The sequence below is a fragment of the Monodelphis domestica genome, chromosome 5, assembly GCF_027887165.1.
Source record: "Monodelphis domestica isolate mMonDom1 chromosome 5, mMonDom1.pri, whole genome shotgun sequence".
Lineage (NCBI taxonomy): Eukaryota > Metazoa > Chordata > Mammalia > Didelphimorphia > Didelphidae > Monodelphis > Monodelphis domestica.
Window position 1 is genome coordinate 92,621,893 of NC_077231.1, and position 19,283 is coordinate 92,641,175.

A 19,283-nucleotide genomic window follows, 5' to 3' on the forward strand; every position below is an offset into this window, starting at 1 on the left:
GAATTTTCCTGATCCCCCTCAGATTGGTCGAGGTCCTCCTCCTCCCATGGCACCTCACACTTCTTTGGTCTATTTTGTAGCTACTGAGATGAGGACGTGTGGTTTCTCCTAACAGGAGGAAAATTCTCGAGGGCAGAGACTGCTTAACTTTTGTCTACCCCCAGTGGTTAGCACGAACTTCTCCTAGAGGGAGAGCTCAGCTGAATGTTTGTTGCCTGAACTGCTACTCCCTCTGCCTTAGTCTTTCTAAAGCCCACTGTCATCTCCTCTATAACCTTCTGCCCCATCCCCCTCTTTTTCCCCACTCCATCACAGCTCTGCTCTGGACTCCCTTTCCTCTCTTGACAGGCTTGGCCTCAGAGGTGGTCAGTTCAGCTGACCATCCTTGGTTCACTCATCCCCTTTGTCCCATTACTGTTCACCAAACTGACCTCATTGCCAAGTCTCCCCATACACGCTCCTAAGCTGCTGAACATTCTGTAGCCTTTCCTCCTTTCACTACAGACTCCCAGAAAGAATCACCTGCATTTGCTGGCACCATTTCCCCAGCACTGACCTTCTCAATCCCTTACAATCTGATTTCAGGTCTGAATCTCGTGACAGCTCAAACCATTGGTCTTTTCTTATCCCTCATCTCCTTTCAGCCCTGGGCAGCATTTAGCCTTCCCAGCCATCCCTCCCTCCAGGACAGCATGTCATCCCTCTGATTCTGCTCCTTGATGGCTAAGCAGCCTTTCAGTGTCCTCTAGGAAACCCCCACAGCTCTCTGGTACCCTACAGGGCATGTTTCCCAGGGCTCTGCCTCTGACTGCCTTTCTCTCCATCCTGGTAGACGTCTCCTGAATCTGGATGCCTTGTCCTACTCTCTGTAGAACCCCAGCACACCATGAAGACAGCATAAGGCAACATAAGGAACAATGAACTTGGAGCCAGACACCAGGGTTCGGACTCAGCTTGGCTACTCACTACCTGTAAGACTTTGCTGAGGCAAATCACTGAGTCTCTCTGGGGCTCACTTTCTCTTCTATAAAATGGCCAGTGAGGTGGTATAGTAGATAGAGCACTAGGCCTGGAGCCAGGAGGACCCAAGTTCAAATCCAGTCTCAGACATTTACTCGCTGAGTGACTCTGAACAAGTCACTTAACCTCTGTTTGCCTTGGGTTCCTCAGTGGTAAAGTGGGGATAATAACAGCTCCTTCTTCCTAGCTTTATTGTGAGGATCCAATGAAATGAGACTGAATGAGTATCAAATATTTATAAAGTGCTCAGCACAGTACCTAACACACACTAGGCACTTAATAAATGTTTCCTTCTTCCCCATTTCTTTTTTTCTTCCCCCAACCCTTACCTTCCATCTTGGAATCAATACTGTGTATTGGTTTCAAGCATGTAAGGTAAATTATTTAGGGGACGTTGATTCTGAATACAGTCTAACCCTGGCATCATGCTCCTCTTCCCCCATAGATTTGGTTATTATCTATAGTGAAAGCATGAGCATCAACGTGCAATGTTGCCACAAAGGGAGGAGCTAATGAGCTTCAGAAAGAGAGTGTGGGAAGGAGAGAGCTCTCTTTACTTCCACTCTCAGACAGACTGACTCCCTGGGCTGACACTTGGCATGCTTCAGTGAAGCACAGAGGGGACCATGCTGGGCTGAAATCTGGGACTTGCTCTTACCTTAAGTTAGAAAGGCTGAGACCTCTCTTTACATCTGTCTCCCTCTCTCTCTTCACTACAAAATGCTTAATACTCTGGTGTTGAGCCTCCAGACTACCTTTTATTTGTTATATAAGAAGGAAGATTGGTGAGGGCTAGGCAATGGAGGTTAAGTGACTTGCCCAGGGTCAAGAGACAGGGTGTGTTTGAGGTCAGATTTGATCTGGCTCTCAATCCACTGAGTCACCTAGTTGTCCCTCTTCCCATTTCGAAGTCTGATGCCAATGTCTTTAAATTCATTAAGTCCAAAGTAAAATTCTTTATCTTCTCATTACCTATGAACAAATTCAGATCTTTCCTATCCTAAAAAAAACCCCTTCGTCTGATATCTCCTTAAGCTGCAGTGCTACATCTGTTTTGTTCTTCAATGCCTGACTTCTAGAAATGACAGGGTGCCATGCCTTCATTTCTTTAAACCCTCTCCTTATAGACACAGCTTTCTCCAGGCTGCCTGTGGCCTCTCTGTTACTAAATCCAACAACTTTTAAAGTTGATCTTCTCCCTCCAGGGCCAGGCTCCAACACCTGCCCTCTCTCCCCTGCTCACTGCTCTCACCTCATCCCTTCCAACCTGCTTGAGTGCTCCTGGGTGGGTTTCATTGTTCCTTTCATCATCCCTGAGCCTCTGGCTTACAGCTCTCTTGGTTTTTTCTTTTTTATTTCTCTTGATGAGCAACTCTTCCCACACAGATTCAATTATTATATATATTCAAAGCAATTCCATTCAATAAACCCTGTGTGTCGGATATGTGGATGACTGTGAACTGTCCCCAATGAGGCCAAATCTCTCCCCTGAAATTTTCCTCCATCATCACCTGGCTCCAGCACACCTCCCCCTACACAATCAACAATCACCTCAAACTCAACAGGACCAAACCTATTCCACATTATTCCTCTTTCCCCTCTCCTCTCACCTTGCCCCTCTGCCTGGACTCTCCTATTTCTGTTGAAAGAACCACATCTTCCAGGCTACCAAGATACAAAAATCTTAGTCACATTCCCTAATCAGCTGCTCTCAAGTTCTTTCCATTCCACTCTCCCAATATCCCTCCTATTCATCCCCTTCTCTCCAATCACACTATCCCCCTGACTACAGGGTTCAAACATGGCCTCTAACCTAAACAATTTAGGTAATCCCTTCCCTTCTCTCCCTGCTTCTACTCTCATGACTTGCCTGTGCATCCTTCATATGGCCACCAAAACTAAGGTCCAGGCTTAATGAATCCTATCATTCCTCAGTTCACAACTTTCCTTGACACCTCCAACCCCAGTTCCAATGATTAAAATTCTAAGTCTATAAAGTGGTATTTACAGATTACTATATATGGAAAAATATTTCCCATTTTTATGAGTTTTTTACATTTCCAGAAGCAAACCAAAGTGGTTTGTTTTCTTATGTGTTCACTCAGGCCTAGAATTTTTTACATTGAATCTTGCTGATCAGTCAAGGACAAGGTGATCACAAATATTTTTAAGTAACAAAAGATATAGCTTCATAGTTTTTATTCAAAGATTTTTTTTCTTAGAGACTTCACATGAATGAATAAAAATGAAAGATAGCCTTTTAGAGAACCAAGATTACGTCTGTAAAAATGGATCTTCTTGTTACAATAAAGGTTTAGTTCACTGAATATAATGGTATATCAGTAAAGTATTCAGAGGATTATAGAAACAGGAACAGGGTATGATGACGGAGGGAGCCCAAGCCAGTAAGAGTGAAGCGACTGTCTTCCTCCCCTTCCCCTGTGATAACAGGATGTTAATTACCACTCTGTTTCCCCAAAGGGAAGTAGCTGGAGAGGATTTGATGGCAAGCTCCCCTGTCAGCTACCCTTATTGATGATTTCAGTGCCTTCCTCTCAGAAAGAATTTAGAGGCAAGCCCTAGGCAGGGGTCTTGTCTCTGAGGGAAAGGCCTTAATATGCTCTTTGTGAGGCCTGTCCCTAGTTTCTTGAAGTAACCCTTTCTAATATTATTGAGAGGTCTACACGAATGCCTGACTGCTATAGATGGTTTATTATTGAGGTACAGGTAAACTGGATGAGGGGAGAGGGAATAGGTAGCCCTGTCAAGATCCTACATGGTCCATGATCTGATGGGCTTGTAATAATGCCCAACAGACATCTCCGTCCCTTCCCAGGTAAAACCCTTTCTATTAATTTATTTAACTTAATTATTAGTTTGGCCTAAGAGAAATATGTAAGAATAAGTTCAGGGAGGCAGGGAAGGATAAGGGAGCTGTGCCCTCCTTTGAGAGTCCAAACAGCCTCCCCCCTTAGGGGTCTGAGATGTCTTTCTTCCGGTTGAGGGAAGAGATAGATGTATGTTCGAGGCAGGCCAGCTATCAGCTAGAAGGAAGAAGCAGGATCTTCTTAGGTGGCTTCAGTATATCCTCAGCCCCCCAAAACTGGTGCTGACAGCTTCAGGTCCCAGGTCAGTAGACCCCAAGGTTCCTCAGAATCCCCTCAGAACCATTTTTCCTCCCAGAAGTCTTTTCTCCTCAACTACCACTCAACTTCTTTCAGTCCTCATCTCAGAATTCCAAATCTCCCTGCCCCCCATCCTTACACTTCTAAGGCCCCTTCCAACTCAAATTCTATGATTAAATGCAAACTTCTGTTTTAGTGGAATAATTTTTAAAAACTCAGAGGCCTAAAGAATTATGGCCAACAGCATATTGTGTGAAGCATGTAGCTACATACTGTCCTAACCAGAGAAGCACTTCATAGTTTTTGTAAAATCTAAAACATTTTTTTTCTTTCCACCACCAGAATTGTCCTTGAAACTGCAGAATTCCTGGAATCCTTGTAATTCCAATACACTTTACCAGGAAAAAATCTTGATGCTTTCTATCAAGTCTTTCTCAATTATTTAAATATACTGAAATACCCAATCAGGAAATCTAGTGCCTAGAATATTTTCTTGAATCTTTTTTTAGGTTTTTCATTTATGCCATGAATAGGTCTAACTGTACCAGACTGCTTACAGCCAGCTGTCAAATTTCTAAAGGCTAAAAATGGACATTTCAAATATGGAAAATAAAATCTCAATCACAAATGAAACCACCATGAATTGCAATTCATTGTTTAGAAGACCATAATTGTTTACAAAGAGGTTTCTCACCCTGCAAGAGAGATGCGATGAAGGCAGTGGCCACACTGCTGGCACATAGAAGGATGGAATGATCGAGGCGGTATCTGCCTTCTGGAATCCAGCCAAGAATGATGGCAGCCACAGCAGCTAGAAAACCCACCACTGTTGCCTGAACCTGAGAAAGGGAGACAAGAATCCATTCCAGTGGGATACTCTCCTGAGCACTTATATTCATAAGTATATTTCTTTAAGTCATAAATCTGACACAGGAAGTAATGAAAAACTATAGAACAGCTACATCATCTTTAAAGTGACTGCTAAATTAGTTTTTTACATTTTTTAACATTTAAAAAAATCTCACCAATCCAAAGATATGAATCAAAGAGTGTTTGGACTTGAAGCCTAAAGACTCAGATTCAAGTCCCGTCTCTAATATATACCAGCTCAGTGACAAGGAGGGACTCTTAACCTATGAGCATCAATCCACTCATCTGTAAAATATGTTTAATAAGATCTGCATCATCTACCTCAGGATTGTTTTAAAGATAAAAATCTAATAATAGATGTAAAAAATTTTGTAACCACAAATAATTAGTAAAAATGAATGATTTCTGTGGCCAGCCAGAAATCATTCCAGGAAATCTATGATTTGGAGCAGTGGATAAAGCACTGGGCTTAGAGGATGCCTCTTCTTGAGTTCATATCTGGTATTAGACACTAGTTGGGTAATTGTGGACTAGTCCTTTAACCCTGTTTGCCTCAGGTTCCTCATATGTCAAATGAGCGGGAAAAGGAAATGACAAACTACTCCAGTCTTTCTGCCAAGAAAACCCCCAAAGGGGTCCCAGAGAGTCAGGTATAACTGAAATAACTGAGCAACAACATGATCAGAAAGGGTGCTTTAACAGTCTTGTAGTAAAAACAAGGTAAAATAGGACAGCCCAAATGCTGCCTTGTAACCCACAGAACGGGCAAAGATCTAAAGGAAAGCCTGAGGATGTTGAGTGGATCTTCTATGAAGGATTTAGTGGAGAGCATGAACAAGAATATGTTAAGAATTATGGACTGAAGGACTGTGATCTGCACCAAAGAAGAATGGGGAATGTCTGCATTGTTTTTATCCCTAGGACCTACCACATTTCCCTGAACAATTGGGGGGGCGGGGGGGGGGGGGGGAGTGGTGTCTAGACCTATTATTTCCACAATGTAGGGAAGCTCCAGCAACCAATCTCTACTAAAGCTACTCTGCAAGGTATGGTTTTTCAAGAGCTTCCTGGGGCTCTGTGCCCATGGTCACCCATGGTCAGTAGGACTCAGAAGTAGACCACCAATGCTGGTTATATTGGCTCTATCAGCTCTCTGGCCTTGCATATGAAAGGTACTTAACAAAAGCTTGCTGATGTTAATATGTGTATAATCCAGATCAAATTGCTTACCAATTGTAGACCAGAGTGGGGAGGGAAGAGAAGGAAAGAAACAATTTGGGTTTTATAATTTCAGAAAATGTATGTTGAAAATTGTTATTACATGTAATTGGGAAAAGAAAATATCTTTAAACAGAAAAAAACAAAAACAAAAAAAGCTTGTTGAATTTAAGAATATATTATGATTCTCTCATATTGGCTGATACTGTCAAATGTTAATTTGAATAGAATAATATGTTATAATTGAAAATTATTTATTATTAATAGTATTGTAATAATATTATAGTAGACCAGAATAATAGAATCAAAGGATTTCAGAGATGGAAGAAGTTTTGGTGATTACATAATCAAACACCTTCAATTTTTAGCTGAAGAAAGTTATGACCAGGGTGACTAGATAACTTGGTCTAAAAGACAGATGGACCCATAACTAGCTCCTCATTTCTACTTTAGTGTCCTCAAAAACAGTGGCACAGATGATCCATGAGAAAATAAACTAAAAATGGTACCATCTGGCTTTGAAAACTATTGTATGAAATCATTTTCATGGAAAATTGACCTTCCTGATTATGTTCTGTTTAGGCTAATGCTAAAAATTCCTTTGAATTCTTCAAGTTCACACTTGCTAAGGGTTAGAAAGGAATTGAAATATTCCAAACCCCCGGAGTAGCTAATCAGAGAACAAAGCTTGGCTGTGAATAACACACTCCTGGGTAATCCCAGGATCATGATGAATCCTATTGAAGACAACCACTCACAAGTGGCCAAAAAGGACTACTGTCAATGAAAGGAATTAAAACTGTAAAAAGGAGGCTTTAGTTGAGAAAGAAATGAAAACTAGACACCTAAACACATGTTTTCACTTTACAGCTATCAAGCCAGTTTCATTCTATAGTTTTTTTTCTCTTTGGCTGGGTCTATGACTTTGGTGGTGGAGGGAACTTCATATGAGAAAACCTCCTTTACCAATGCAGTGCTCTGTTCTGAACTCTATAGTCTTGGAGTATGAGGCACAAATATATATATATATATATATATATATATATATATATATATATATATATAAAATATTAAAAAAAATAAAGTTCCTTGTCCACAGCCATCCAGCCAGGAGGCATCAGAAGTTGGACTTAAACTCTAGTATGTCAGATTCAGAGGCCAGCACTCTAGCTTTTCTCACTTTGTGTGTGTACATGCATATTTGTGTATGTATGTATACATACACATATATGTAGAATATGTAAAAGGAGAGGCAGCATTTGAGCTGCACTGGTAGTCATAAAATATTAAAGGTACCCAAGGAAGACCTCTATCACAGAAATATATCACACAAGTTAAGAAGGGTAAATAAGGCTATGATCCAAACCAGTGAAGAAAATGCCCACATTGACCACAAGGAGATGACAGATCCATTAAAGGAATCGATCCATAGTATCCATTAATCCTGACCAGTGAAAGAAAGTAGATCAGTTAAGGTAAACAGATTAACTTTCAGAGGTCAGGAGGGTCCACTTAATTAATCTCTATCCATATATTAAACTATATTTCAATATACTAAAATAATTGAGGCAAAAGTTAAAGAATTTCTTGTGCATTAGTAATATCAGGCCTTACAACTGTAACTCTTAATACTATTTATGAAATACCTACTTACCTGTTTTAGGGCCAAGTTGCCTATAATTAGGTTCCACTTTTCAATGGGGGAATCCATCTTCCCAACATTTACCTGTTAAAAATTATATTTTTATACATAATTCTGTATTTCACACATTGTTCTACAAAAAGTAAAATCTAACAATTGTATAGGAAAAAGCTATGTACCAAATTCCCACTATGTAAGGTTAGAAAATACTACTATACTGAAAGCTGTATAAAATGAAGTTCATCAAAGAATAGTCTCCATCAGGCTATAATACAATTTAGCTATAAAAACAACACAAACTGATCTTGGCTAACTTTCCACTCCAATCATCGCATCTCTTCACCCACTGACTTCTTACCCATCTTTTAGGAAGCCTTTCCCAGGAACTTCAGAGAACACCTCATCTTGTAAGTATTGCCAGCTCTTTGTAACTTATTCTTATCTTAGGTTTGAAGCTACAGGAAAGTAGCCTTGTCTTATCTAACTTTTAAATCTAGTACCATAAGGTAAGGATCTTGATTCTCTAAGGACAGATAATTATAACTAATAGCACTTTGGGGTTAGCAAATCCCATTCTTACAACTCTTTGAGATAAGTCATCTTTATATTAACAGCCTCAATCCAGTTCAATAAGCATTTATTATATGCCTCCTACACATTGGTCATTATGCTAAGTGCTAGGATACAAAGCTAAACCTCCAATGGACCCTGCTCTAAAGTTCCATGATTAGAATATAAGCCCCATGAGGGCAGGGGCTATTTCTTACATAAATGTTGTATCTCCTCTAGAAGCCAGCATAACGTTTTGCAGAGATGCAAATACATGCTTCCTGTTGCTAATTTTTGTTGTGAAAAAGAAGAAAAAGTTCGATAACTGAGGTTTGAGATATGGCTGCCTGGAACAATGTTGATATCATTGACAAAGCTAGAGAAGTTGAATAGTACAAGCCAGCTTTGGATGTGCTGAAGTTGTGGTAACGGTGAGGCAACAATGTCCAATAAATAGAGATGCTGATGTGGAGACTAAAAAAAAGAGTCTAGAAACCTTGTAGACCAAATTAAATCACTGCCTCCCTCTTGAGCTCCAGTCAACATCACAACTGCCAAATGGACATTTCAAAGTGGGCGTCCCAGAGATATCTCAGAGTCAATATATCAAACACAGCTCTCTTTCTCTTCCCCTTTTCCCCCAACCTACACATCTCTCCAGAGACTATTTCTGTCCAAGGCACCACCATTCAATCCGTTCAGCCCCTGGAGAAGTTAATCCATTCATCTACTGAATTCCTTTTTAAGTCCTAACCTAGCAGATTGATGACTCCCCTATATACGTTGTCTTTCCCTATTAGAATTGCAAGTTATTTAAGGGAAGGGATTGTCTTTTTTTTTAACATATCTCCAAAGTGCAACATAATATCCAACATATAGTGGGTGCTTAATAAACATGTTGCCATTCAATCATTCATTCATTCACATGTCCAATCAGTTGCTGAATCCTACTATTTCTATGTCCACAACATCTCACTATTACCTTTCCCCTTTCTCACTCCTAATACAGATATCATCAGATCTTTATGTCTGGCTAGTATGTATTCGAGATGGGACTTGAAGCTAGGGCTTCCCAACTCTGAAGCCAGCTATCTACCCACAACTCCTCACTGCCTCTAATAAATAAATATCTAAGAACAATGTAGTAGGGAATTTTCCAAACCTATTTTAAATTTACGCATTTCAAATGTCAAATAATGTCAAGATATAAGATCTTAACATGGAAATGGGTTTTGAACAATGATACATGTATAACCCAGTGGAATTGCTTGTCAACACTGGGAGGAGAGAGGGAAGAGAGGTGGGAAAAATCATGAATCATGTAACCATGGAAATATATTCTAAATAAAATAAAATAAAATAAATGTAAGAAGGCCAATTCTAAGGCTATGAAATATGCCCCCTATCAAGAAAAGAAATGCCTTATTTGTAAAAAACAAAAAACAAAATTCTGACATTTCCATACACAAACAATAGGAAAAAAGGACTCTATACGAACACATGAATCTCTTATCATTTTAGGTGTGTAGTGAGTGTAATAATCGCAATATAAATACTGCCCTATTTGCATTTTCTTCTGAACTTCCTTCTATTCTCTTCTTGTATCTTTTTTTCATCTTTTTCATCACTTCATGAGCCACTTGTCTTTCTTTATAACTTTCCCTACTAGAAAAAACATAAAAAACAAAATCTCTCCCTTAAAACTAATAACGCATCAAGTAAAATAGATCCATATATTAGTGATGTAGTAAAATGTTTGTATGCATAGGCAAAGGTAGGATCCCCTTGACTCAATTTCCCATTGTACTTCTGCCTTTCTAAACAGGAAAATTTTCCCACCTGGTTAATTCTGTGGAATAATGCAGAACTCTGATATATATATTGGCTATTACCTATGGCTCTTACCTGGAATGAAACAGAGCTAAGGGAGCTATTCCCTAATTATAGCTTATGTCAAAATAGTATCCTTGAAGGGGCAGTATTGTCATAACCATAGCCTTCCTTTTTTCTTTAGTGGCAAATTCTATAATCAGGTCAAGTGAACAATACGTTTTTGTCATTACAATGCTAAAGCTATATTCATGCATAGAATTAGGTCCTTAAAGTATCTCATTCCTTCAAGATGATCTGATGAACATAGACACATAGATAGGCAGGTAGATAGATAGACAGACAGAAAACATCCTCAAAATGGGATGACAAAAAGATGTAAAAATTTTTCAATTTAATGTAGTAAACTCAGAAAAAAATAGTATGATTAGACCATCTTCTCTAAGACCTAGCAAATATATAATATATAAACACACACATATACACATATATGCATACATAGTCACACAACTGACTTCCAAATGTTTCTAGGGGGGATATAGAGGCCTTGAGTATATTTTAATAATTCATCCTTAAAACTGGATTAAGTTTTTTTACATATAAATTATATTAATAATTATAAAGAATTTAAATCATGTCCTTTCCCCCTATTTTTAAGTTACTGTCTGGGGCCTCATTTTCCTGGTCAGGCCCTCTTCCTTCAGTCTATGGATGATATTGTCCATATCGGATACAGTTTTGAGTAAAGATATAAAGAGCAAGTGATATGTAAAAGCTGAAACACTCTGACGTTTCAGATGAATTATGAGTTCCTTATTTGTTGTTCTTAATAGGGTTAGATCCATAAAGTTTGAGTTGGTTCTCACTACATGAACTAATTACTTTGAAGGTTGTATTAATTGTATTGAGTCTTGTCACTGGCAGATTTTTAGCATAATTACTGAGTAATCTCTACAAGTGACTTAGAAACAGAGAAGCAGATCCTTCTAGGCCAGTGATGGTGAACCTTCAAGAGACCAAGTGTCCAAACTGCACCCTCACGCTGCATGTGAGCCCCCTGCCTTACCCCAGACAGGGGAGGGAGGCAGTGCTCCCATTGGGATGCTGGGCAGAGGAACAGGTGGGGAGATGAATGTCCTCAGACGCATGAAGAGAGGGAGGGAAGCAGCCCCATCTGGTATGCTCCAGCACATGTGTGATAAGTTCACCAACATGATTCGGGGAGGAGGCTCCTTTAGAACTGTCCTGAGAATAAGGTCCATTCAGGAATGTCCAAAGGAAGATATTTCCAGGAATCAGAAAACTACCCGGGACATTTGGGACTCATGATAAAATGTTTTGATTAAGTGAATATTGATAATGATTACCAGAAGACTTAACGTTGTTTGATATTGATGATCATTATTGTAAGGAAAAAAAGGTTGTACACTTTAATGACAATGATATCATTAGACATCCGATCGAAATGCTTTAAAATTCAATGACATGATAAATTATAATGAATAATCTCTGTACTGGAGAACTAACAATGAAACACATCACCCTCTCCTTCCAAGATTATGCATTTGAAATATGAAATGTGCTATTAGACACAGCTTTGGTATTAGTTGGTTTCATTTAAATGTTTTCCTTTGTTACATGAGGACTAATGACTCATAAAAAAAGGAAAGTCAACAATAAAACTTTTTTTAAAGTTTTAACTGCACTTTTGGTAATTTGTTATAGCCTTGGTTTATAAGTTACTTAGCTCCTCATTTTTAAAAGGATAAGAATTAAGTTGTTTTGGCTTTTTTAAAAGGGTAAGAATTAAATTGTTTTGGCTTTAAGCATTTACTTTTATAAGGTTTTTTCCTAAAGGTGATAGAAACTGGAGAAAGGTAATGGGAAATGCAAAAGAAAAGACTAGGTTTATAATAAACCTGAGGCAAGAGAGAACAACACTAATTTTTTTTCAAAAACCATAATAGCCATTTTCATTTTTAAAGATTTGAGTTGCTAGAGTTATTACCTGAAAAAGAATACTAGTTAACATCATTAAAAACTTTAATTTAATTTCACATACCAAAGGCTACATGATTTCTATTTGTATATAAAAAGAATGATCAGGTCTTCTTCAGGTTAAGATGGAAGCATGAATGGCTGCCAAGGAACCTAGATCTTGAACATATCTTCAAGCAATGATCTTAAAAAACACCAAACAGAATAATAATATCCACAAAGAAATTACAGTAAGGAGGGACTTATGAGAAAGAATGCTATCCACATCTAGAGAAAGAACTGTGGGAGTAGAAATTCAGAAGAAAACATATAATTTATCATTTAGTTATATGGGTATGTGATTTGGGGTTTTGGTTTTAAAGGATTACCCTTTTACAAAAATGAATAATATGGAAATGAGTTCAGAGTAAAAATTAAAAAAAAAATCTTAAAAAAAGGGAAATTACAGCAAGCTCTGTTATCCCACCAAAGGCTGTGCAACAAACAACAAAAAGAAGCCTATAGGCTTCTATAGAAAAGGAATTCCACCAGATAAACCACATAAATAATCCAGAAGCTTATCAACAGGGACTAGAGAAACTCCAACAGGCACCAAAAGCCTGAAGCACTCTCTCTGTTCTAGGGGCAAGAAGACCAGAGTGCACTGATAACAAAATTCCAAGGTAGTCAGAAACCCCAGGTACTTCCCACAAGCAGCCATGGCCAGCCCCAGAAATGCCAGAAATTCACTCTTGTCGCTCTGACCTGAAACTTCCCAGACAGCCCCTAAGACTGAAGTACTCTGAACCCAAAGGATGCAGGGTGACAGGAATCTGTCAGTGCTCTGAGGGCAGATATACCAGGAGATGTGGAAGGCAGGCAGCAAATAACTAGCATTCATTAAGGGCCTGCTAAGGGCCAGGCACAGGGCTGAGCTTTTGAAGATAAAAGTGCCTTGAAAGCTCAGCAAATCAAGGTAAAGTTCAAATAGGACCTAACTCCACTGAAGAGTCCAAGAATGAGTGGAGTCTGCCCTAGCACAAAATCTCAAATCAGGAAATGGACCTGAAAACATGAGAAAAGGGTATCAAATACTATGAAGACATTTATTTCATAGATGCAGGGATACCCAAGTGACAAACCCAGAAGAAAGTGAATCCCTTAAACCTACACAACCAGAGCCTCAGAGGAAAAGATGACATGGCTGCAAAGACTATCAAAGTACCTGGAAGAAATTTAAGCAGAAAATGAAAAAAGTAATTACTACTGAAAGAAGAGGTCTAGAGGAAAGAATTGGAATGAAAATTAATAACTTAGAAGAGTAACTAGAAACTCTTATCAAAGTAACAGACTTTGGAAATTGGAATATACCAAACATTTCAATGACTACATGAGCCAAGAAATATTAGAACAAATTAAAACAGAAATATTAGAACAAAATGATAGAAAATTTAAGGTACTTACTATCAAAAACAACTGATCCAGAAATAAGATCAAGTAGAGAAAATCTAAGAACCATACTCCCTAAAAACCATGACCAAAGAAAGTATATTTTATCCAACAACTAATAAATGAAAAATGTCCAGCTTTATTAGAATCATCAGGCAAAGTAAAAATAGAAAGAATCCATCAATCACCTTTTGAAAGAAACTCCAAGATAAAAACTCCTAAGGAAAGTCAGGCCAAAAGCCAGAGCTTTCAAGTCAAATTCACAGTCGGAAACAGCATTCAAAGAACTCAGAATCTAATTAGTATCTCATAAGACTTGGGAGTCACTTGTAGAAAATCTAGGAATGCAATAGACTAAAATGCAAAATATAAAGGTTTATATACAAAAATAAATTACAAATATAATACAAATTGAATATAACCCTAAAGAATTGGCTTCTTCCCCATTGTCCTCAAACATGCTCATAACTCCCGTCTTTAAAAAACTTTTGTTAAACTCTACCTTCATTTCAAGCTATCATTCTAAATCTCTTCTACTCTTTGTTAACCAAACTCCCTGAAAAGCAGTCATTGCTCTACTTACTACCTCTCACTAAATCCTTAACCCTTTGCAAATTGGCATCCACCATTATCATTCACCTGAAATGACTTTCTCCAGAATCACCAAAGACCTCTTAAATGCCAAATCTCATAGACTTTTCTAAGACCCATCTATCTTGGCCCATCTGCTATATGTGAATATGGCTGACCACTTTCTCCTTCTTAATACTCTAGTCACACTAGATATCCCTGGAATTGTATTCTCTTGGTTCTTCTCCCATCTGTCTTGTAATCCTTTCTCAGGCCCCTTCACTGGCTTGTCAGATATGTCAACCCCCGCCCCCAACTCTGGGTGTTCTTCAAGGTTCCACCCCAAGCCCTCTTTTCTGACCAATGAGTCTGGAAAGAGGATGAGGCAAGGTTTTGTATGGCTTGAAAAGTAAAAAAAAGGAGATTATTATTTATCCGAGAAGTAACAAGAAGCCAATGGATTTGGTTGGGTAGAGGAATGACATGGATGGAATGGAGTGGTGAAAAACTTTAGGCAGAGATATCAATTAAAAGGTTATTATAGGGGGCAGCTGGGTAGCTCAGTGGATTGAGAGCCAGGCCTAGAGATGGGAGGTCCTAGGATCAAATCTGGCCTCAGACACTTCCCAGCTGTGTGACCCTGGGCAAATCATTTGACACCCATTGCCTAGCCCTTACCACTCTTCTGCCTTGGAACCAATACACAGTATTGATTCCAAGATGGAAGATGAGGGTTAAAAAAAAACAAAAAGGTTATTGTAGTAGCATAGATGAAAGATGATGAAGTCCTAAACTAGTGGTAGCTGTATACATGGAGGGAAAGGATTGAATACAAGAGAAATGGCAAGACTTGGCAACTGATTGAGTGTTTGAGGTAAGAGAGATTGAAGAGTCCAGAATAATGGCAAGGTTAAGCACTTGAGTAAGTGGGAGGATGGTGGTTCCTTGGACTGAAATGGGGCAGTTAGTTGATGTGAAAGATAATGAGTTTGGTTGTTTACATGCTGCATTTGAGAAGTCTCTGGGATATTCTGTTTTAAATGTTGAATTTATTACATAATTTTTAAAAATCAAGGTATTTATAATAGATTTGTGATTTCATATATAATTCTGTCAGTTCTTTATAAATAGAAATGCTCATAACTAGAGATTTTTTAAGTCTAGAATAGCAATAAAGACTATTTTGAAATATCAGTTTTGAATAAAATACTCTGGCTAGGGAAGATGGCTTTCCCTATGTATTCTTTCCTCCTTGGGGCAACTGAAGATGAACAAGCATGGAAAAAAGGAGAATTTTTCATTCTGTGCCTCCAACTACTTTTATTAACTCTCATTCTCCCTTTTCCTTAGCTCAGTTGAACTTCTGTCACTAGAAAAGTTATGAATATTTGAATGAAATGGAAAAGAAGTCAGGCAGCTTAACTACTGCTAAAGACTGATTATGTACTGCCTTCCTTACACTACATTGCTATGTTCCTGAAAACCTACATGGACTTGAAAGTCTGGGAGATTTTGCTACAATGCCTGAGCTAATACCCAGAAAATCCATGACTTGATCACTGTGGGTAGTGTGAAGATTAAATTGTAACCCCTGCCTATTTTTAGATTTTAATCACCAAAAGTGTAAACACCCTACTTAAAAGTTGAGTATAGAGATTTGCCCATTTTTAGATTTAATCACTAATAGTGTAAACACTCCATTCACACTTGAGTGGGAGAGGACTGTGACCCATGTGTACGATAGTGGGTGATGAAACAGAATTGACTACCTCCTGGGCAATCCTAAAAGCAGGGCTTCAACTGTGGTTGGTAGACATAAAATTAGGGGAATACACAGGAAGTGACGCAAAAGAAGTGTCTTTAAAAGGAGCTGTCACTTCCTGTGAGGGACAGGTCTTCGTTCTTTGGAAGTGGAGACTGGAGACAATTCTTCATTCTTTGGAGTGGAGGCTGGACCCAAGACTCTGTTCCTGGTAAGAATGTTCTAAAATTTCTTCCTTTGAACTGACACATGGTGAGTGAAAAGCTGACTCTTAACTGCTAGATTTTCTGAAAAAACAAACAAAGAAACACACACACAAAAAAAAAACCTAACCTCAGGAAAGACCTACCTTTTGAGAGAGACTTAGATATCTTACCTTATCCTCTCTCTGATTTTCTTACTTCACTCTTTCTACATTTTGTAAATAAATTGTAAATTCATCTCTTTGGAATAAATTAAATTCCTGACCACACTCTTTAAACAATCCAGTCCAACCCTTTTAAAATTAACCCCATTTTCCCTCTTACAGTAGCCATTCCTCTATGCTCTAAGGATGAGTTGCTGCAGTTAAAAAAAAAATTCATTTACTTTTGGCCATCCCTTTGTTAATGAGGTTTCCAGAATGAGTCAGGCTAGAGCTCAAGACAACAGATTCCAATCAATCACAGGCCCTATATTCAAAACTTTTCCATCTAGGACCTCCCAACATTTACACTCTCCTAACACAGCCTTGGAAAATTCTGGGTCATGTCCACTTCACTAGGAGACATCAGAATAGGATTTTAATGAAGGCCAAATGATATAATAACAAGAATACATTTGTACAAAAAGCTTCCAAACTATTAAAAAAAGGTAAGGCAAATTCATCCTTAGTCAACTTTAAGACATACACTCAAATTTAAAGTAAGTCCTCTTTTGCTGGAGTAAATCTTATGGGACTTCTTTTAAATGGATCAGCACCTTTAGTCCACCAACTGGTGATCTCAACATCAATTGGACAATTCTCAAGAATTTGTTTTTAGAAATATTTGTTTGAAGGGACATGGATAGGCAGTTCTCAGATAAAGAAATCAAAACTATTAACAAGCACATGAAGAAGTGTTCTAAATCTCTTATAATCAGAGAGATGCAAATAAAAACAACTCTGAGGTATCACCTCACACCTAGCAGATTGGCTAACATAACAGCAAAGGAAAGTAATGAATGCTGGAGGGGATGTGGCAAAGTAGGGACATTAATTCATTGCTGGTGGAGTTGTGAACTGATCCAACCATTCTGGAGGGCAATTTGGAACTATGCCCAAAGGGCGACAAAAGAATATCTACCCTTTGACCCAGCCATAGCACTGCTGGGTCTGTACCCCAAAGAGATAATGGACAAAAAGACTCGTACAAAAATATTCATAGCTGCGCTCTTTGTGGTGGCCAAAAACTGGAAAACGAGGGAATGCCCATCAATTGGGGAATGGCTGAACAAACTGTTGTATATGTTGGTGATGGAATACTATTGTGCTCAAAGGAACAATAAAGTGGAGGAATTCCATGGAGACTGGAACGACCTCCAGGAAGTGATGCAGAGCGAGAGGAGCAGAACCAGGAGAACATTGTACACAGAGACTAATACACTGTGGTATAATCGAACATAATGGACTTCTCCATTAATGGTGGTGTAATGTCCCTGAACAATTTGCAGGGATCCAGGAGAAAAAAACACCATTCATAAGCAAAGGATAAACTATGGGAGTGGAAACACCGAGGAAAAGCAACTGCCTGAATACAGAGGTTGAGGGGACATGACAGAGACTCTAAATGAACACTCTAATGCAAATACTATCAACAAAGCAATGGGTTCAAATCAAGAAAACATCTAATGCCCAGTGGACTTATGCGTCGGCTATGGAGGGTGGGGGGGTGGGGGGGAGGAAAAGAAAATGATCTATGTCTTTAACGAATAATGCTTGGAAATGATCAAATAAAATATATTTTTAAAAAATAAAAAAAATAAAAAATAAATAAATATTTGTTTGGAGGTGTATTGGTTTTCCTAGCAAAGTTAACAGGCTGCCTAAATGTCTTTGCATTTAATTGTATTTATCAGGGCAAAGTTCACTTTCAAAGCATACAAAATGGAAGCCTTCTCTTCCCATCTCCCCAATATCCTGCTCCATTTTTTTCTATTCGCTGAAACTACTCTGTGTTTTCTCATCATTCCTTATATCCTGTTCCTTCTTAATAAGTTCATTTTTAATCTTTCCTCCAATATCCCATTCTTTTTATTAATATGCTCCATGAGAATTATACTTCCCCTCTTTCAACAGGTAACAGCAAAAGCCAAACAATTTTTGCATTTCTCATTTGACAATTAGGAGCTTCATCTATATACATAGTTAGATGCTAATATTTCAGATGAAGAGACTAGGAGATTAATGATATGTCATCAGGTCTTCTAATATGAAAACGCATTTTGTATCTTTCTTAACAAGAATTCTTTAAAATCACATTCTTAATTAGGATGCACTGACTCACAGTTCACATGACAAAAATAAAGTATTTCCAAGATTGCCCCTAAAATACTAAACTCATCAGAAAAAATTTTTTTTAATCTTTATCTTGTGAATTTCAGATTTTCTCCATTTTGCTTAGTCTTAGAAATTTAGCAACCAAAGAATATATACACCCCACTTAAGGATTAACTGTGAGAAGGATGGCCTATGACCACATGTGCTAGCATGTAACAAATCAAAAACAACTGGCAGACCCCCTGGGCTATCCTAAGTCAAGTTTAAGCTACCATTGGTACATGTGAGACACAAGAAGTGATGTAAAGAATAGTCTATACATTTTGCATCACTTCCTCTCTCTAGACTCTCTCACGGAAACATTGCTCTCTCTCTGGCTTATGTGGCTCATGGCAATGTGCTTGGCATCTTGATGGTTTGGTGTTTGCAGCTTGCCAGTGGAGGTGACTGAAAGAATCTCTGTAGTGTGAGTTAGGTGAGTTATCTTTCCTGAGTGTCGTTGGTGAGGTGACTGATTCCTCCTTTCCTCCTTTCCTTGACCTCCAACTCCTATCTGGCTTGCCAAAGCAGTACAATTTCCCTTGCCTTTCTCTCTTGTTCTTAATTTCTTCCTTCTATTGTAATTAAAACCACCATAAAAATCCCAGACCGACTTGAGTATTTTATTGGGATTGAATTAATCCCTGGTGACCACTAGTATAATATATTCAGTCAATAACCCCTAATTTTACCCCTTACAATCTTCTTTCTTAA

At 38.4% G+C, this 19,283-nt stretch overlaps 1 protein-coding gene across 3 annotated transcripts in view; it reads right to left on the bottom strand.

The window, feature by feature from the left end:
• The window catches only part of SLC41A2 (solute carrier family 41 member 2), a 139,138-nt gene that overhangs the window by 71,257 nt on the left and 48,598 nt on the right, over positions 1-19,283 (bottom strand). For all 3 annotated transcript variants that reach the window (XM_007503355.3, XM_007503356.3, XM_056798790.1), the window contains exons 4-5: positions 7,888-7,959; positions 4,840-4,984 (exon numbers count right to left, since the gene is read on the bottom strand). In XM_007503355.3, the coding sequence (XP_007503417.1) occupies positions 4,840-4,984; positions 7,888-7,959 (217 nt within the window). The remainder of the gene's footprint in view (positions 1-4,839; positions 4,985-7,887; positions 7,960-19,283) is intronic.